Source organism: Papilio polytes, unplaced genomic scaffold (assembly GCF_000836215.1).
Source record: "Papilio polytes unplaced genomic scaffold, Ppol_1.0 DF823879.1, whole genome shotgun sequence".
Classification (NCBI taxonomy): Eukaryota; Metazoa; Arthropoda; class Insecta; order Lepidoptera; family Papilionidae; genus Papilio; species Papilio polytes.
The window spans coordinates 991387-1012393 of NW_013525325.1; the positions used below are offsets into that span (position 1 = coordinate 991387).

Below are 21007 nucleotides of genomic sequence, written 5' to 3' on the forward strand. Positions count from 1 at the left end.
CAGAAACCAAAGGCACAGTGCTTATCAAGAGTGCAGATGAACTCCTGAACTTCAGCCGTGGAGAGGAATCTCTTCTAGAGAAGCAGATAAAGGATATTGCAGATGCGGGAATCAAGGTTGTCGTAGCTGGTGCAAAGTTTGGTGATATGGCTCTACATTTCCTTAACAAATATGGTCTGATGGGTGTAAGACTCAATTCAAAGTTTGACTTGCGCCGCTTAGCTAAGACGGTTAATGCTACAGTAAGTTGTTTTTTAAATGCTATTTATGTAGTTAAAATAATACTTTCCTTATTTACGTCTGTACAAGAGATACTTTTTAATACAAAAAAAATTATATGTATCTACAAATGTATAAAAAAAAACATTTTAGGTTCTTCCAAGGTTGACTACTCCAACAGCAGAGGAACAAGGTTACTGTGATGCTGTTCGAGTAGACGAAGTAGGAGATACCAGAGTTGTGGCATTTGTAATGGAGGCTTCAGAATCAAGAATTTCAACTATTGTAATTCGAGGTTCTACTGACAATTACATGGATGACATTGAGAGGGCAATTGATGATGGTGTTAACACCTTCAAAGCTATTGCTAGGGATGGAAGGTAATAATATAGTATATAACATTGCATTCATGACAAAAATAAAATTTACTCAATTAATAAAAGTTGGCAAAAATTTATATAGCAAATAGTAAGTTATTTCATACTAGCTTTCGCCCGCGACTCCGTCCGCGTGTAATTTAAAAAAATAAAATTGAGTAGCCTATGTGTTCTTCCAGACTATCCTCTGCATCTATACCAAATTTCATCGAAATCTGTTCAGCCATTTAGACTACAAACTCTAACAAACATCTATCCATCCATCTAAACTTTCACATTTATAATATTAGTATGATTATAAATTTGATTGTGTGGAAGTTTGGTATATTCGAGATGTATTAACAGATCTTTATGAAATTAGTAATAGTTTGAAAGAGTAATTTTTTTTTAATTCCGCACTGATGGAAACATGTTCTGTATTTTAGGTTAACTTTAAAAACATTTTACCATGCGATTTTTTTTTTGTTTAGATTTTTACCTGGAGCTGGAGCAACGGAGATAGAATTGGCTCAGAAACTCCTGCAATATGCAGACACATTGCCTGGGCTTGAACAATATGCTGTAAGGAAGGTGGCGGTGGCACTAGAAAGTATTCCCAGGGCATTAGCTGATAATTCTGGAGCTAATGCAACTAGTGTTGTTAACAACTTGTACAAAGCACATAAGGTATTGGTTTACTTTAACATCTTAATTTTCTCCTAATTTATTATTTCACTCTTACATTGTACAGTTTTTTCGCAATTACTTGATACATATACCACTCCTTCCCTTATGTGATCCTTACATAAACGAAAACACTCATTTAAATTTTCATGTTTATTTTTAACACAATAATCTTTAATATTATCTTTCAGGATGGAAAACAAACCTATGGATATGACATTGAGTCGGACAGTGGTGATGTTTGTGATGCAAAAGCAAAAGGAGTGTTAGATGCATTCCTTCTTAAGAATTGGGGCATTAAGTATGCGGTTGGCGTCGCTACCACCATTTTGAAAGTCAATCAAATTATAATGGCAAAGAGAGCTGGGGGACCCAAACCTAAACAACCAGCCGGCAGTGATGATGAATCTTAAATTTAGTCTCTAAAAGTATTTCTTCACAAACTGCCACACATAAAATGTCACTAATGGCCGAATAATGAAACAAATCTTTTACAATTCGCTTCCTAAGCATTGCTTTACTACCACTGCACCATTAAAGATGCTGTTACATCATATTTAAATATTGTTTCAGTATTTGGCTAGAAGTCCTTTGGTGTAGATTTTGGAAGTCAAACACACTAAGGACTGTTTAAGTAATTTTTAGATGGCTCTAAATGTGGAGTAAGAGCTTTACATATTTCCTTTTCTTTAAACACATTGTTTAACATAGTTTTAACCTTATTATATGTTAATTTAAACAGCTTTGCTTTAATTGAATTTAATATTATGTTCTAGCTATCTTTGGTTCATGTCATGAGACCTCTAATAAATAATTACAAAATGTGTAGTGAATTTTTTTACACCCATGTCCTAGGACTAATTTACATCTAATCGGGAAATTAATATACTCTCTCTATATATTACTGCGGAAGAAATGTCGCGCACAGAAGGACCTGTTTGTAAAAAAAAAAACATACAGACGACTTGAGTACCTCCTTCTTTTGGGAAGTCGGTCAAAAATAATTAGATGTTAACGCCATAACGGAATTTGTGAATCATAATGGGAAAGATTTGTAATTCAATATGTATGCAAATAACTCACAAAATACTGCGCCTATTTCTAAAATTCTTTCAAAGTTAAAAAGCTACATTATCAGTGAGTAGCATATATATTACTATTTACTATTTTGAAAAGTTGTGAGCTACATCTATTAACACAAAATTTATAAAACGAATTTTCTCCACTTTACTTAAAATAAAATTCACATTTCATAAGTAGAAAAATGTTTAGTTTCTTTACATAATCACATTTGTTAAAAAAAAATTATAAAATAACAGGCTTGTATGATGATGAAACAGAACAACAAATTGTTAATTTCCTGAAGAAAAATAAATGCTGTCAACTTGTCAAACTGTTGTCAAATTGCGCTCGAAATTTTGTCGTTGCGGATTTAAATTCAATAATTAGAGAATTCTTATTATACATTTACATTTATCAATAATGTCGTCTTACAAAGTAAGTTACCTTGTTTATTAAACATCTTATCTTTACTTCTAAATTCGTAATGACTGCAAGCCCGTTAAAATTGTCTTATCAAGAATGCAGTCCTAGTCTAATGTGTACTTTTTTATAGCCCATTGACTCTAAAAGAGAAGAGTTCAGACGATATTTAGAAAGAGCCGGGGTTATGGACGCATTGACAAAAGTCCTGGTAAGCTTGTATGAAGAACCTGATAAACCAGAAGACGCCTTGGAATATGTTCGTAAACATCTAGGTACTGACGGTGGAGAAGATGAACTTGAAGCAGCTAAAGCTCGCATTGCTGAACTAGAGGCGGAAAATGCACTTTTGAAAGGTGAAACAGCCCCAGCGGAGGGGTAAAGTAAAATATTCCATTATCAATTGTACAAATGATCTCAGGCACAATAGATGATCTCAAAAACATAATTGTTGAACCTTTAAAGATTTAAAGTTATTGTGTGCACAGAGTATTTCGTTATAATTTAGGTATGTTTTAAGTTTGAGTGCAGGAGAGCACATTAAATTTTTGTTCTTTTTCATGCTGTTTTATTTTAAAAAATTGTGACCAATTTGTGTAACATGGGTATAGGATACTCCAATCAATAGTTTTTTTCTAGATTTAAATCAAATAGGCAAAACTATACCTTAAACCTTACCCTCTTATTAATGCAGCTTAAAGGTTTATTACTCTTATAAAATATGCGCTGACTCTACGGGAGTAGGATAAGGAGATGATGAAGATGATGACTTTTATAAAATATGCTTGCTTTAACCTGCAAATAATAATTTAGCAGTTGCTTTTAAATACTAGTAAATTACCATCAATATCTTTGTTTCCCATGAATGAGGTGTTCAATTCTTGTTCACACCTTAACTATTATAAATTACAAAAGAGTTATTTCACAAGAATGTTACACTTTAATCCTTGGAGGGATTAAATCTGATCTTAGTTGCACTACAAAAGATTAATTACATATGTAAAAATTTTAGGTTAACTAGGAATACCAGTAGGAAAAAATAAAACAAAAATGGACTGTAACATGTAATTGTTTAATTTAAACCAATCATTTTCTAATCCATCACTTGATTGATTGCCATAACTTCTAGATTATTTCATTGTTTTTCTTTAAGCAGCAGCACTAATGATCTCCGTGTACTTCTTCACTTTACTGGCAACACTCATGTCTACATATTTGTCTCCAATAGATACAATCATTCCACCGATTAAAGAAGGATCAACTTTAGCAGTGAGTTGAATGGTCTCATTACCTTTCAGGAATTTCTGTAAATATAAAATTATTATACATAGCTGTTGCTTGCGACTTTGCCTGCATAAAATTAAAAAAGTAATAAAAAGCACAGCTTATGTTACCCACATATAAATCTAACTTACTAGCAGTGAATAATTGGTTTAGTAGTTTTTGAGTTATTTTAATACATACAAAAATACAAATCTTCCTCTTTATAATATTAGTATAGATGAATTGTATATCTTTTTACTTTAATTTACATGTATCCTAAAATATACTATTTCAAAGATTGAAATTATGAAATAACAAAAAATATAGCCCATAGTGACATATCACTGATAACATTGCTTTTTAATGATGAAAGAATTTTTGGAAATTGGCGCAGTATGTTATACAAGTTATTTCACTACATCCAAAATTACAAATCTTTCCTCTTTATAATATTAGTACAGATATAGGTAAAAAAATATATTGTATAAAAATCCTAATGGTCCAGCAAATATATTTAGAAAGCCTACCGAAAAGCATTGGACCAAATATTATCAATTGTATAATCCCATATGAATTTAAACATATAAATAGCTGAATCACAAGAAAGTCTCTGTTTCTGTTTATCACAATGGAATAGAATTACCTTTAAGGCAGCTTCCAAGTTTTGTCTTTGAGCTTGATCTAATGGTTTGGCAGTGATAACTTCACAAGTGACTTCACCTCGGTGTCCAGCCATCATAATCTTGAAAGCATTGATTACACCCTCTAATTTGCCGAGTCGGCCATTCTCAGCCATCAGGCCCAACAGGTTGCTAGTAGTAGCTGATAGATTAACCTATAAACAAGAGTTTTATGTAAAAAATAACAAAACTTGTAATATGTAACTTTCAGTTTGTATGTGACTGACCTTAGATGAAACATGTTTTAGAGCGTCTACTTTCAAACTTCTCTTCAAAGTAGGATTGATTATAAATTCCTTTAGTTTAGCATCAGCTTTGATAGACTGCTGGAACTGGAACAGCTCTTTCTCCACTGTATCTAGGCTCTTTGCTTTGGAAGCAGCAGAATATAAGGCAGTAGCATATCTGCCTTCCAAGCCGAACACTTGAACTGGAGGCTTGACAAGTTGAGCTGCTGCGGAGGACGTGCTCAGCGACCGCACCTGAGGACAATATTACGTAACAAGTTTTTATTAGTATGAATTAATTTTTTTCGTATATTTGAAGGGAATATAAATAATTACAAGCATATTTGTCTTGATCAGAGACATATTAACAATCGTAGATTATTCTATTCCTTAAAATATACACGATTTTCAATCAATATCTGACTCTGACAGAGAGTAATAGAGACAGACCGATTGCTGTCAAATACCGGTACACAGAATATAAAGCACATAACGCAAAACAATTGATATTAAAGATTAAAATTGTAACTTTAGCTAAAATTGAAAAGTTTTCCTTATTTTATTATTGCTGCGGCCCACCGATGACCACCACCACTTTACACGATTTACACGGCCGGGTGAAAATTTTTATTGGCAACACTGAGTCCGATCTATTTGATATTTTTTCATGTCAATTTAATGTAAAATGTAAATGTCCGATGTCTATGTGAGTGAGCCACGCTACAGAGTGCAATCTTGTGAAAATACTTATGTAGTTTTCAGGGATTAAATTAACTTGGATTTACTCACTTGAAAGCAGTTAAACGTCGTTGTACAAAGTAATTGAGTTTATGATACAATAATGGCTTCAAATGAGAGCCGAAGTGTACAGTCAAACTTGCATCAGCAAGACCTAACCAAACTTGTAAGCTTGCTATTGTTATTTTGATATTTAAGTGTATAATGTTATAATATGAAGTATGATTACATTAAATAAAAAGTTTTGCTTTTATTGACCTTACGATTCTAACATAACATGTACATTTCTAAACTCAGTACACTTTACTTTGCAGGATGTCACAAAATTATCAGCTCTATCACCAGAAGTAATATCAAGACAAGCGACTATCAACATTGGTACTATTGGACACGTAGCTCATGGAAAGTCAACAGTCGTAAAGGCCATATCCGGCGTCCAAACTGTTAGATTCAAAAATGAGCTAGAGAGGAATATTACTATTAAATTAGGTAAGATCTTATGATAATTTATATTAAATTCATACCTAGGAAACATTTAAAAACAAGGAGATATTGTGTGTTTATTATATCTTTTATACTGTATCATATGTTAATTAAATTAAGTGAATTTATTAACATGAGTAAAAATCCACATTTCTTAATTGTACATTATACTTTTGTATTGTACATAATGGTTTATGTGTAAGTATTTATTTTGTTTACTGCATATATGTCAGCATAGCCTTTTCTTGCTTGATACCCAACAACAGTAATTAATAAAAAACCTAAGACTAAGTGATAACTTAATATAGGTTTCCATTGTGATACATTCATACACCAATCATAATTCCATTAATTCTCTTTGAAAAAAGAGTAACATGTTTTTGGACAGGTGTTTCAGTAGTGATATTTGGTTATAATTTATGTTGTTCTTTAACTTTTAAAACATTAAGATTTCCAGTCTTAACTTTACAAATAAACAGACCTTTGCAATGTACCATGTGAATAAAATTAAATTGTTTAGAATATCCTTTTATACTGCTACTTTACTGTACAAAAGAAAATTAGAACAAGTATTAATTAAATCACATGGTATGTTGCAGAGCGCCTGTCGGATTCTTATATAAGAGTATATCGTGACTTGGCTGAAGAAAAGAGAGAAAATGTGTTTTACGAGAAAATAAGAAGGCCTGGTAAAAGGGCAGTGTCACTGGAACGTGAAGTATCACCTCCATCAAAGAAACAAAAGAAAAGTATTCAGAAAGAAAATGAGTTTATTATTGAGAAGATAATTGGCTTCAAATTTGAGTCTGGAAATGAGTATTTTCATGTAAAATGGAAAGGATGGCCTGATAGTGAAAATACATGGGAACCCATTGGCCACTTACATAACTGTCCAGCTATATTGAAAAGTTTTTTACTACAGAAGGAGCTCAGATATTGTGAGAATATTGAAAAGCTTAAGAAAGAGTTATCCTTTGATAATTTATTAAGTGAAGAAAATCTCCTGAAAAGGATAGACGAGGTTGAAGAAGATTCAATATCAAACTTGAGGCAGAATTTAACAATTAAATTGCTTGCTATGATATTGTTAAGGGAATGTGAGGAGTGTCATGTTGCAGAGCTGGTTGAAAGTGGTCGAAATTTTTTACAGCTGTATGTAGCAGCAAGGAAAAGATGTCGACAAATTATGGCACTTCGGGAATGGGAGGAGCATTTAAATCAAGTAGATGACTGCAAGCGTTTGAGTGTAGAAAATAATGTAGACTTTACAGGGCCGCCGGAAAATTTCACTTATATCAATCATTCCATTCCTGGTGCTGGAGTTGTTATACCAGAGAATCCACCAATTGGTTGTGAGTGTGCATCATGTAACTGTAGATCAAAGTCTTGTTGTGGCATGCAAGGTGGTATCTTTGCATATGCTTACAGTAAAAGATTACGGATTGCATCAGGCATACCAATTTATGAGTGCAATAAAGCATGTAAATGTTCAATAGACTGCACCAATAGAGTAGTTCAAAGGGGGAGAAATGTTAAATTAACAATTTTCCGAACATCAAATGGTTGTGGTTGGGGTGTGCGGGCTGAACAAAAAATAAAAAATGGACAATTTTTATGTCAGTATGTAGGCGAGGTCATAACATTTGAAGAAGCAGAGAAGAGAGGGAGGGAATATGATGCTAATGGATTGACTTATTTGTTTGACCTTGATTTTAATTCTGTTGAAAATCCGTATGTAGTTGATGCGGCACATTTAGGTAATGTGTCACATTTTATAAATCATTCCTGTGATCCAAACTTGGGTGTGTGGGCGGTGTGGGCAGATTGTCTCGATCCCAATCTTCCCATGTTAGCGTTGTTCGCTACACGTGATATTGAGCCGGGTGAGGAGGTTTGTTTTGATTACTTACAAAAATCGTCAGATTGTGAGGTGTCAGAAATAAATAATTCAACAGGGATATCTGACAATATCAATGGGTCTGTAAATGGAGATGTTGACAGGAGCAGTCCGAATACAGCAGAAGCAAGTACGGCTATTGCACCTAGTTCTCCATCTAGAACAAGGTTTGAAATTCAACAACAAAGTAATACATCCCTTAAAAACACAGAATGTAAATGTGGAGCCCTAAAATGTAGAAAATACTTGTTCTGATCAGATATAAAAGCCATCTATTTTAAAATAATAACTGTGTATTACAATAAACAACTTCAAGTATGAATCTCAATTAACATAATAATGTTATATTAGCAAAATGTATGGATTCATACTATGAAATTGTGTAAATAACATGTTACATATTGTTTGTTGACAGAATATATTAATTTGGTATCTATGTACTACAAAATACAATTTATTCTAATAAACAAATATTTTTATATAGAGTATATACATATTTTCTATACATGTTTATAGAAAACCAGCTGTTGCCCGCGACTTCGTCCGCGTTGTTATTAGAAATCATATTAACTATTTAAATAACAAAAAGCTATGTATCCCTCGGGAACCGAACCTTTTTCGGGGATCAACCTTATCCCATGTGTACTCCAGACTTTTTTTTATATCTGTGTCAAATTTTAATAAGATTGTTAAACCCTTGCAGAATGATTGAGTAAACATTAAAAAACTGAATTAATGAATCCCACGGGAACCGTAACTATTCCCGGGATAAAAAGTAGCCTATGTGTTCTTTCAGACTATGCTCTATAACTGCGCCAAATTTCATGGCGATCTGTTCAGTCGTTTAGGCTACAAACGCTAACAAACATCCATCCATCGATCGTAACTTTCGAATTTCTAATATTTATATATAATATAATTGGCATAAGAATATAACAGAATACCTACAATTTGTGAAGATTATATTCATTGTATGATAATTTCATAAAACAAAAATAGAACATTAATTTCTATTTTTACGAAAGAGGAATTACATAAATTAAATAAATTAAGTTTACTATGAGTACAACACAATAAATTTATTGTAATTTACTATTATATAGAATCTTAACATCACATTTTGCTAAGGGACTTTGTAATAAATAAGAATTGTATATTATTAACTTCTAGTAAGGTTGAGTCCAAATATACAGTACTAAGAGCAAGGGAGTTGGCAAAAATCTGTTGATTCAACTGTAAATGCTCAAGATACTGTTATACACCTTAATGTGGGGCACAGGAAGGTAAAACCATCTAATGCTGGTTAACAAAGAATATTTAATGATACAGAATTATCACCTTATGTTTCTTCTTAACTGCTGTCCAATTGAAGTCCTTTACACAGCTTATATCTATGTGTGTTCTAATGATCATTTTAAACTACAATAGAACGTCGACAACTCAAAACTCGGTAACTTAAAAACCTCCATAACTTCAAAAAATATTATGTTCCTTTTCCATCAGAGCTCAAAATCTCTAAAACATAGACCCTTGATAACTTAAAACCTCTATAACTTAAAATATTTTGTGTTTCCTTTGGACTTTAACTTATCGAGGTTCTGCTGTAGTTAGTTTTTTAGTGCATTACATGCAGTCTCAATCTCTTATCTCTTATTTACTGTAGATTCTTGCTCTTGACTGATATTACAATGTTCTAAGATCTTGAATCAGCTCCTCTTTGCCCATGGTCATCTTATATACTAGCTAAGTATTAGTAATTGGTCATAGTTGTTGATATCGATTTTTTTGTTTGTTATTTACGCCGACGCTACTTGAGTAGGATAAGGTAGCGGAGATGATGATATACAAAAACAAAAAAAACAATACATTTTTGTTTTACTTAATAATGTAATTGTACATATAAGTATTATTAATAATTCTAAGACAACTCCTTTATCAACACTGCCACTTCAGCATTTAAGTTATTTGTGTGCCTTCTATCTTGATTTTTAATGAACTTGATATACTATGTAAATCAAATATTTGATGCTGGTGCAAATAAAAGAAATCTTTTTCTATTTATTAACTTGATAATAAATAAATGTGCCTTTTAAGAATGAATAAGTGTTAAATAATGTGTAACTTTAAAATCACTTCCGTATTTTTGTATTTACAAGTATTGTAACTGACATTAAAACTGAGCAGTACAGTTTAGTCGTAAAACATATCAGTGTTAAACTATCTTAAAACTGTTTTGTCTCGCGTTGATTCCTTGACGCATATGAAGGTGTGACACTGTTTGATTTTTAGTTATGCAACTAAACAGTCGAATTGGCAAAACAATTGAATATCGCACAACAGTTTTGCAATAGTTTAGTTAAAGGTGTGTAACTGCTCTTAGAGTTTCGAATTGAAATCAATATTATTAATATTGCTAAGATCTTTATCATGAAAGAGAGCAAAGAGGGTAGTATTTATATTACGCCTTATTTACATTTTAATATCTTATTTTCCACAAAGTCAGATTAGTTTTTTAATTTGTTTTGATGGAAATATTTTACACATTTAATCCTTAGATATTTTGTTCATGTTACTTCTTGCAATTATGTTTGTATGGGTATTAAGTTGTTAATACATTCTAACTGGAGTATTGTTAGGTTAATGTTTTGAAAAACGTTATTTTTGTTAACTTTAAGTTTAGATTTATGTTTAGAAAAGATTTTTTCCTTTACCCCTCATTTGATCTAAGTACCTAATTATTTGATGTTTTAGTTAATAATTTAGTATTTCTATACTTTAGTTAATTATTAAATGCAATAAATGTAAACTGACTACTTTTATTTATTTATTAGATATTCTATAGAAATATAGTTAGGAGTTATTTAATTATTGTTTGTTACAATCTGCAATTGATCAGTGCAGACTCAGACTATTGTGTGCCTAGTAGAACTATTTAGTTACCATTAGGCACACCATTGTTGTATAGTTTACATTTGTAATTCTTTGGTCCTTTGTATTAGAAGTCTAAATCAAGGGTATTTTGAAAAACCATCAAACAAGTCACTATGTATGGTAGTAACATTATCATTAAAAAGAGAAATAGTTAAGCGAAAAAGCCTTAGTTGTCTAAACTTAAAAATTGGTAAGTGTCTATTATAGAAGCTACAGTCATGTTATGCTTTAATAAAATATAGTCTTTAGCTCTTATGCTGTCTTCGAATTTGTACAGAATAATCTTACTAATAACCCCGTTTCTACATGTGTCAACTATCCTTGTCCGTCACTACTAATATGGCCGTCGTGTAGCCGAGCCAATACAACACCCTTATTTCTGATATCTGATTACTGTCTAATTATTAAAATGACAAGTAGAATTCTAACATTTAAAAATTATGACATAAATGTTTAATGTGTTGGATCACAATTACAAGGTTTATATTGTTATTTTAAAAAATAAATGGTATTGATTTATAGCACAGACTAAATAACTTTTAAGAATATAGAATACATCAACAAAGTTAAAAAGCTAACACAATGTACTATATGTTTGTAGGTTATGCTAATGCGAAGATCTACAAATGCGACAACCCGAAGTGTCCCCGGCCGACGAGTTATATCTCCGGCGGTTCGTCCAAGGATGATAATTTCCCTTGCCTGCGACCCGCCTGTACTGGTCGCTTCCAACTCGTGCGACATGTCAGCTTCGTCGACTGCCCCGGGCACGACATTCTTATGGCAACCATGCTCAACGGAGCCGCGGTTATGGACGCGGCGTTACTACTCATCGCAGGTAATAATGCGTGGTTCACACTTGCTCAGTACAGTTCGTCAGTAGCGCTCAATAACTGGACTGTCAAACAACTGGCCCCAGTGAATCCATACAATCTGTGACTGGTCATCACAACTCTCCAACTGTACTGGTGCATTAAAGCTGTTGTTGCATCCTCTACAATAGTAGACTTATGTCTGAACCCAAAAGTTGATTAAAAAAAGTCTTTATTACATATGAAAGAAAGAGTAAAAGGATATATAGCTTAAGGATAGAGGAAGACCGAACTTTGTATAGAGAAAGTGTGAAAGAGGATATGTCTATAAAATTATTCATATAACAGTTGATAGACAAGAATTATAGAACACTAGCTTTCGCCCGCGACTCTGTCCGCGTAGAATTATTAAAAACAAAAGTGAGTAACCAATGTATTCTTGCAAACTGCCCTTTACATTTATACTAGTTTTTTAGGTTTAAACAACAAACATACATCCATCTAAACTTTCGCATTTATAATATTAAGGGCTTGTCCCATGAAATTGTAAATTGTCTGATAACAATCAAATATCAAGGAAATATACATTGTTACAGGAAACGAGTCGTGCCCTCAGCCGCAGACGAGCGAGCACTTGGCGGCGATAGAGATAATGAAGCTGAAGCACATGCTGATCCTGCAGAACAAGATCGACCTGGTGAAGGAGGGGCAGGCGAAAGAACAGCACGAGCAGATCGTCAAGTTCGTGCAGGGCACCGTGGCCGAGGGATCGCCCATCATACCTATATCTGCACAGCTTAAATATAACATTGAGGTAATTCAATATTATTTAAAGCGGGCGTAACATTCATAATCTACTGTTTTACTGTTCAAATGTTTTGTTGCACTCTACATCAAGTAGCGTGCGCTCCTTCATATAAGCTATAGGAATCAAAGTGCGACTAAACACTTATGCGATAGATTAGACAAAGGTGTGTTGTCTTAACTCAAATCACTAATAAGGAACATTAGTAAAAAAAAATAAAAAACATTTTTATGTATTGTCCAACTTGGTTGACGAGAAATCCATACTTCAAAGGTAGAAGCAACATTTTCGTGATAGACTCCTTTTTGATTTCTAACTTGAAGTTTATCAGCCAAATGCGTAAAGTGCCTATAAAATTTACACCATTAAATAAAATGAATTGTTGGTGCCCAATGCGATTTATAATCTCGTTATCAAATTTGAAACTTCAGGTATTTAAGGGTAAAGAATTCGCATTTTATTATTATAATTGACATTTTTAATTTTTGTGTTTTGCTAACAATCCAGTATATGTGAATGCAGGTGCTGTGCGAGTACATAACGAACAAGATCCCGGTGCCGCTGCGGGACTTCACGTCGCCGCCGCGCATGATCGTCATCCGCTCCTTCGACGTGAACAAGCCGGGCTGCGAGGTGGACGACCTGCGCGGCGGCGTGGCCGGCGGCTCCATCCTGCAGGGCGTGCTCACCCTCGGCATGGAGATCGAGGTACCCCGCACACATGGCGAAGCCACCGCCACAAATACATAAACCGAAAAAAACAATAAAACGTATTACCGTACAAAAACCCACAGGATTTAAGTGTAACCACTGGTCGCTTAGTTTATAACATATGAAATGTAATAAACAAAGATATTTTACTCACAAATAACGTAGCTATTCAATGGTGTAAGAATTTGAAATTGCAGATGAGTTGCCTACCCTTAATCGACAGGAGACGCACAAAAAGAAGATATTTTCCCTTCCTATGTGTCTCCTCCACCGTCAAATCCACTTTTTCTGTTAATAAAAGAGTTGAAAGGAAAAGCCTCTACTACTCTACCTCTACAATATTTATAAAAAAATATTGCTTACAAAGAGATTCAAAAAATGTATAGAGGAACCTAGCTAGCGATACCTGGTGTCCGATAGTTAAAATTACAAACATATAATGAGAAACGTCTCAACGTGTCAAATTTGAAACTAAGATATTACCGTACAAAGAAGTTACCTGTAAAAATATATTGTTCCCTGTTTAGTCTATGTGTTTCTTAAATCTTAAAAAAAATAATGAAAAGGATTTTATATACATATTTTAATGAATAAGAAATGTTAACGCAGGTGCGGCCGGGGCTGGTGAGCAAGGAGGCGGAGGGGCGGCTGACGTGCCAGCCCATCTTCTCGCGCATCGTGTCGCTGTTCGCGGAGCAGAACGAGCTGCAGTACGCGGTGCCCGGCGGCCTCATCGGCGTCGGCACCCGCATCGAGCCCACGCTCTGCCGCGCTGACCGCCTCGTCGGACAGGTACCGCTTCTGCCACTACACTGTCCTATCACACATTCTCTTTTACTTAATAAAAAAAGAAAATAAAAAGTACACATCCCAAAAAATCCCTGATCCTTATGTTAGGGGTACGAGAGGGTGGTGCAGAGGCGCCCAATAAAAAAAATGCGACATGTCACAATCACATGTAGGAGAGATGATGTGAATGAAATGTATGCAGGTGCTGGGCGCGGTGGGCACTTTGCCGGGCATCTTCGTGAAGCTGGAGGTGTCGTACCACCTGCTGAAGCGGCTGCTGGGCGTGCGCACGGAGGGCGACAAGAAGGCCGCCAAGGTGCAGAAACTCACCCGCCACGAGGTACGTCTCCACAGCGCCGCTTATACCAACAGTTAACGCTAACATCCTTAAATACTAAGGGCCTTGGGGTTATAAATCATATTGGCCACATTATTTTAATACTAGCTTTCGCCCGCGACTCCGTCCGCGAGAAATTAATATAACAAAGGTGAGTCTTCTTCCAGATTGTCCTCTACATCTATACTAAATTTCATCGAAATCTGTTCAACCGTTTAGGCCACAAAATCTAACATGATAATCTTCAAATTAGAAAATAAAAAAGAGCCTACCACGAAATGTTGCTACCTTTGAGAGTATGGATTTCTCTGCAACATCTTGGAAAGACAAAATTAAAAATATTGTTTTGTTTTTTTTTTACTATTTTTCCCTTTAGTAGACAACACATTGGGTACACTTACATTTTCTTAATTTGATTTAAAAAAAATCAGATTTGTATGGACTAAATGTGATTGTAACTGCAAATTGTTTTCCAATGTTTAAAAACTCGGAATATATAAGGCGTATTTCTTAGTGTTCTGGTTAAGTTAGCTGTAGCCGATTTTTAGTTTTTCTTAAAAAAAATATTAATTTCAGATGTTGCTTGTAAACATTGGATCTTTAAGTACCGGCGGGCGAGTTATCGCGACTAAGGCCGATTTGGCCAAAATCGCTCTCAACAACCCCGTCTGTACGGAGATCGGAGAAAAGGTCGCACTCAGCAGACGAGTGGAAAACCATTGGCGGTAAGTTGAAACCTTTACAAAATGAAAAAATACATTTCTTTGTGAATTAATTCTATTAATATCCAATTTAACGATTCTTTGCAATTCTAGATAAATTGTTAACAGGTGGTGTCATAAAATTGTAAGCGGACGATCTTACAAACGATGATATCAAAGCTACTATTTGTTAAAAATATTTTATTTTATTTGAACAGGTTAATTGGCTGGGGACAAATCCAAGGAGGTGAAACGATCGACCCCGTGAAGAACTGAAGCTGTTTATAGATTCTTTTATATATTTATCTATTGTCATATTATGTAATAAAACAAAATAAATGTAACACATGTTTTATTTTTACACTAACCTTGTTGCTATTCTCATCTTAACTTACATTAAATGTTTTTAGTTGCATAACTGTTTCCACTGCAAAAACGCTTGTACAAAAACATTTTGCTATCTGTTGTAAAAATATTCAGTCATTGATAAAACAAACTTGTAATAGTCATTGAAAGGAAATAATAACTGGTTTTAATTTCAATCCATTATTATTGTACATTGTTAAATAAAAAAACTTGATGATTTCGAGTAAATAATTTACATGATCTTATTTCATTATTATTTATAAATGCACTAGGCCATGTATATAAAAGTGTTGATGTCCTCGTCATCTCGTCGCATATACTTATGTTCTATGAGCCACTCCAACTGCTCCTTAATCATCTTCTTTGAAGGCAAGAACATATTTTTCAAAATTTCAATGAGTTCGCTCTGAAACAAAGATCATGTCATACAGTTACTTCATAAGATGGCTATTATGATACATAATAGAAATTAAAGACAGTACTATAAATTTTTTTTACCTGCAAAGCTGTATTTGTGATGCGTTTCCTCATCTTCAGTATTTTAATAATGGCCTCTTGAGTTCTCAAAATCCTTAATTGTACAATTGAATGGTTATCCTCAATCTGGGAACGTTCAGTGCTCAACTGCAGTCGGCCAATCAAATTCAATTTCCCACGCCTTTGAGGTTTCCCATTCTTAACCAGAGCAAACTCTTGATTTACCCAAAAAGCTGTATTTTCTGCAAAATCTTTTGGATTCTGAACCATTGGTTCATAACAGAGTAGTTGCCGTTTGAGTTTAGGAAATGCAACAAGAGACCATAAAGTCCTTCTCAATTCTGGATCAGGAAGCTCTGTTGCAAGTCTTAAGTTTTCATAAGTCACCCGCTCCATTGGTCTTTGGTTCCATGCAAACAAAACTGCCATTTGGAAAGTGGTCACATCCAAATCAAACCTACCAACTGTGTTAGCAAATGTGATTGTACCATTACTCATATGATGGTACCACTGCAATTTCCTACCGGAATGCTTCTTCTTATAAAACTCCTCAACCTCTGGTATATAATCCTCCAACTCTAACGGCAAACTAACTGTTACCCTTTCAGAGCCTCGAGCCCAAGCTCCTGCATTCAGAATCTTGATATTGATCGCATCATGACGCGTCGTTTCACCTCTAAATTGAATATTGAGATCTTCACTTACTTTAATATCTTGGAACATTCGAGCTAACTTATTCACATAATCAGCCGGCATCCCCACTTCTCTCAACCACTCAACCATATCTTCTTCCTTTTCAGAGTCTGCACTTGAGTCTAATATTAACCTTCTGGTTAAATGCGCTTTATGATATCTCATAAAGACATCTTTGTTCTCAATATACTTCAAAACTAAGAGTACATCTTTTAAACGAGATTCTATTTGTTCAGTAGTTAAGCGTTTACTCAAAGGAGTTTTTCGTAACAACATATCACAGTAATTTGCGAGCAGTTCGGGACACTTGCTTTCAGGTGCTGTACCTTTACTGCCACGAAGGAGCGCCGAAGATGGCAGCTCTAGTTTAAAAACTGTTGTATCATTCACAACACATTTGTAAGCTTTGTCCCTAGCAGTTAAAAACCTAGGATCATCCATAAACGCTTCTTTAACTAGGGTACTGAACCTTCTGAATAAATCTAGTAAGCGTTCTACATACTTTTCTGAGTCACTTGTTATAATATCGGCAGATGCTACCATGTCAGCTAAACCAGCTGACACAATATGAGCTTCTAAGTCTCTCAGTATAAGTGTAACTCCCCCTGGCACTCTATCTATCAGGCGGAACATAAGCTGCAGTTTTTCTGTCTCCCCAGCTTTAATTAATGGTGCACTCTCAGCCAATAATGTAGGCAAATGTTCAGAAATTATCACTCTCTCACAGCATTGTGTTAGTGCGGAAACACTCCCACTGCCTGGCTCCAAATATCTATGTGCCCGAGCTTCTTCCTCCTTTAAACGTTGATCAGCATATTTCATATATGACTGTACACCATTAGACAACAAATGTTCATTAGCTTTGTATTTGTAGAATTCTTCAGTGGCTTGCATGTAAGCTGCTTCAAAATTTTCTCTGTATATTTGCAGTTTATCACTTGCTTTTGAACATAGATTCACTGGAATACATAAAATAATTATTGAAATAAATACCGAGATAATTTGTTTTGTTAGCATTTGACATTTAGAGATGTTTTGGCCACTGACCATAAAATTAATTTTATTCTGCACTTCAAAAAGAGTCATTCAGATAGGTATAGAGTTAAAGCAATTGAACCCTGGGCTATAGAATGTTCCCAACAAAATTATTTTTGGCATGTCTATGCAAATATTTATTTAGAAAAATGACAAATAGATATATCAAAATTTGTCATCCCTGGGCTAAAAGAAACCCCATTAGGGGAAAACCAAATTTTTTTTTTATAACAAATTAAAAGCTTTATAAAATTAAGGTCACTAAGCTTAATGCGCAGTGAATTATTAGTTTTAAAGAAATATAAAACAATGTACAGTTTATGTAAATTGCAATAATTTTTGATGAATAACTATGAATGTGCTCTACTACCAATAAACTCAAGAGGTTTTAATATGATACATTTACATTTGGTTTAGTGCAATCTTGGCAGAACCCACTTATAAATTCTATATATTGAACTTAGCATAGATATATTTGAAATAAATATAACCTTACCATATGACTCTCTAACTCCAATGACCAATTGGGAATCAAAGGACTCTCCATTCCTCTCAGCTTGCACTAATTTCATTGCAGAATCCTGCAATCTTTGCTTGATATCCACAAATATACTTTGGTTCCATGAATCTAACATTAGTTTGCGAACCAAACTTTCCTCTACATTGTTATTGTGATTCTTTTTCAGTGCGTTAGATGTGTTGGTAATTGTAACTTTACTTACATTGTTTATAGAATTTTCTAATTGACGAAAAGGTGTCGGTAAATAGTTACATTGTGTGAAAAATTTTCCCCATTCTGCTATGTATGCTTTAAGAAGGGCTTGGTCTTCTCTTTGCGCAAGTACACGAGCCTGAGCTTGCTTTATGTACATCGTTATATCTTGCTGCAAAGCATCTCTTAACTTGTAAGCGCCCCTTTCGTCCCAAAGGCATACCGTATGTACAGCTCCGAATAAATCTTGCCATTCTATTTGGGTAACTGTTTCTTGTTTTAAAAGCTTCAAAACTATCGGACGCATAGAAGGCCATTTATCTTCAAAAGTAATCTGCACTCTATCCTGAAAATAACATCTTTTATATTTCGGTGTACATGCAAAATGTGAATTTGATGATGATATTTACCTTTAACATGGTTTATAGAAAGAATTTTGTATTTTTCGACAGAAATCACAGAACGTATAACATACATTCACCATGTATTATTTCTATTTTTCATGACTTTTCACCATAGAGAATATAATGATTTTACCGTAATCAAGTTGCTGCAAAAGAGGACAAGGCAATAAGCTATACAGCCACTTAACTTCTTACGAAATAGTATTTTATTTTTTTTTCTATATGTTTTTAAAATGAAGTAAATTCTCATACTTGAACATAATTTAAATAAACTACGTAATTAAAAGGTACTGCATTACCCTTTAATATTTTCATTTCTATGTTATTGAAAACCGTCAAAAAGATGCAAGATATGATAACTTTTGCCGTTTGCAATTATAAAACTAATATGTCAAAAACTGCTAACTCATTTGACATTTGTCATTCATGTTTTGAACTTGATCATAGAGGGGGAATACGAGAGTTTTATAAAATTGTATGAGTCTTTAAAAACATAATTAAACAAGATAAAATGAGTTCATTTGGCGAAATTGTTGAACCGGCAAGCCGAACAATTTGGGAAGATTGGGATGATATTTTACCAGAAAGCGAAGATTCTAAGTAAAATTTATTTCTAACTGGTTTACTCACATTTATAATATTGTATTATGTATTATATAAAATGTTACATTTTTGTTTCAGATTGCAGTGGCAAAATAAAGTCGAAATAAACCATGACATTGATACATTCTACTTTATTGATGGGAAATATTTAAAAAACTTCATAGATCTACAGTCACAGCAATTGCAATTAGTAAATGAAATTAAAGAAGTGAATTTAAGAATATATAAAAATAAACTGCTTCATAAATATCTGTGTACAATGAGAGATTATGATATTGTATTAAGCAGTGAAATTGTTGAATTGTTACATCCATATTTGGAATCTTGCAAAAATGTTATAATGATCCAAACAATACCTATTTCTGAATATCGAAGTAGCCATCTTGTACATCCATGTGTTATCAGAGGACTATACACATCGGCAGTAACAAATAAAACAGAGTTTAAATTTCCAAAACTAGAGCAACCTAATATAATATCTGGTGTTGCGGCAGGAGGTAAAGAAACTCATATATTCAAAGTAGACATATTTATGTTATTTGAATTCAGTTTAATTTGTTAGGAACCTGATTAGGAAGTGAATTCAATGAAAAATTCTATGTCAGTTTGTCAGGAAACAAAATTCTCTATTACATAAAGTAATGTATTTTCACCATAAAAGTGTTAGTAATCTTACTTCTTACTAATGTTTTAAAATAATCTTTGTTAGAACATATCTCCTGAACAGATAAATGGATCTTCATGAAATAAATTATATTTAGAACATAGTCTGTAAGGACACAGGGGCTACTTACTATTTTTTTTCTAATTCCACACAGAATTGTGGGTAAAAGCGAGTCTACATTAATTTGTTATAGAAAATTTTGTAATGGGACACAATGAGGAACAGTTATTTTTTCTTGCAAGAAATGTAATTTATATAATTTATCATTTTTCAGTAATATCATTAAGGGAACAATTGGATCAAAATGGAATAGCATTGATATGTTACATGGAGAATACAGATGACTATCAAGTGGAAGAGTTGCAAAAATTGTTTGATAAACTTGATATGGGGTCAGTTTACAAACCAACTATTAATAATATAATTAGCTCTAATTTATATATTTGATTTACATTAAATATTGTCTTATATAAAGTATTTTTTATTTCTTTGAGGAAGTTCGAGAGTAGCCCCGGTGGTAGAGAAGGTAAGGAGTAAAAGGTTACCATGGTATGGGCATGTTATGAGAAGGGTGAATTGTATGTAACAAGGACAATTTGTTGTGAGTGTAGAAGGGTACACAGGTAGAGGTAGACCTAGATAGAGATGGATATATTGTATGAAAGATGACATGATCAGGAAAGGAGTAATGACTGAAATGACAGGATAGAGTTATGTGGAGGACAAAAAATCTGTTGGATGATGATAAACTATTTTATATTATTGTGTTCCTTAAATACCAAACTACATATTTAACAAGCTAATGCCATCATATTTTTTTTGCTTCAATGATTTTTTAATAACTTTGAATACATATTCGTTTTTAAATGTGGGGTACTTGTTACAATTTAAGAAAAGGTTACAAAAGTGAACAAATAAGCTGTAGGAATACCGTTGTT

At 33.6% G+C, this 21007-nt stretch overlaps 6 protein-coding genes across 6 annotated transcripts in view; 4 read left to right on the plus strand and 2 right to left on the minus strand.

Moving 5' to 3' along the window:
• The window catches only part of LOC106102984 (T-complex protein 1 subunit theta), a 4789-nt gene extending 2706 nt beyond the window's left edge, over nucleotides 1–2083 (plus strand). Inside the window, exons 2-5 of the mRNA XM_013282611.1 lie at nucleotides 4–242; nucleotides 373–599; nucleotides 1067–1262; nucleotides 1451–2083. Coding sequence (XP_013138065.1) covers nucleotides 4–242; nucleotides 373–599; nucleotides 1067–1262; nucleotides 1451–1672 — 884 coding nt within the window. The 3' untranslated portion in view covers nucleotides 1673–2083. The remainder of the gene's footprint in view (nucleotides 1–3; nucleotides 243–372; nucleotides 600–1066; nucleotides 1263–1450) is intronic.
• Nucleotides 2084–2637: 554 nt separating this feature from the next.
• LOC106103007 (C-Myc-binding protein) lies at nucleotides 2638–3300 on the plus strand. The gene is made up of 2 exons (XM_013282636.1): nucleotides 2638–2756; nucleotides 2875–3300. The coding sequence occupies exons 1-2, from the start codon at nucleotides 2742–2744 to the stop codon at nucleotides 3121–3123; spliced, it is 264 nt and encodes an 87-aa protein (XP_013138090.1). The 5' UTR covers nucleotides 2638–2741; the 3' UTR covers nucleotides 3124–3300.
• A 494-nt stretch (nucleotides 3301–3794) lies between these two features.
• On the minus strand, nucleotides 3795–5360 carry LOC106103025 (ATP synthase subunit O, mitochondrial). The gene is made up of 4 exons (XM_013282658.1): nucleotides 5248–5360; nucleotides 4912–5166; nucleotides 4648–4839; nucleotides 3795–4045 (listed from the first exon to the last, which is right to left on the minus strand). The coding sequence occupies exons 1-4, from the start codon at nucleotides 5272–5274 to the stop codon at nucleotides 3890–3892; spliced, it is 630 nt and encodes a 209-aa protein (XP_013138112.1). The 5' UTR covers nucleotides 5275–5360; the 3' UTR covers nucleotides 3795–3889.
• A 224-nt stretch (nucleotides 5361–5584) lies between these two features.
• LOC106103024 (eukaryotic translation initiation factor 2 subunit 3-like) lies at nucleotides 5585–15459 on the plus strand. Its single transcript, XM_013282657.1, has 9 exons — nucleotides 5585–5815; nucleotides 5964–6138; nucleotides 11562–11798; nucleotides 12369–12586; nucleotides 13100–13285; nucleotides 13898–14080; nucleotides 14280–14417; nucleotides 14991–15139; nucleotides 15334–15459. The coding sequence occupies exons 1-9, from the start codon at nucleotides 5753–5755 to the stop codon at nucleotides 15389–15391; spliced, it is 1407 nt and encodes a 468-aa protein (XP_013138111.1). The 5' UTR covers nucleotides 5585–5752; the 3' UTR covers nucleotides 15392–15459.
• On the minus strand, nucleotides 15453–18920 carry LOC106103023 (cullin-5). Its single transcript, XM_013282656.1, has 4 exons — nucleotides 18809–18920; nucleotides 18183–18744; nucleotides 15980–17610; nucleotides 15453–15887 (listed from the first exon to the last, which is right to left on the minus strand). The coding sequence occupies exons 1-4, from the start codon at nucleotides 18815–18817 to the stop codon at nucleotides 15750–15752; spliced, it is 2340 nt and encodes a 779-aa protein (XP_013138110.1). The 5' UTR covers nucleotides 18818–18920; the 3' UTR covers nucleotides 15453–15749.
• Nucleotides 18921–19217: 297 nt separating this feature from the next.
• Nucleotides 19218–20543, plus strand: LOC106103004. The gene is made up of 3 exons (XM_013282632.1): nucleotides 19218–19402; nucleotides 19484–19902; nucleotides 20344–20543. Exons 1-3 carry the CDS (start codon nucleotides 19314–19316, stop codon nucleotides 20514–20516), a joined length of 681 nt encoding a protein of 226 aa, XP_013138086.1. The 5' UTR covers nucleotides 19218–19313; the 3' UTR covers nucleotides 20517–20543.
• Nucleotides 20544–21007: the final 464 nt, after the last annotated feature.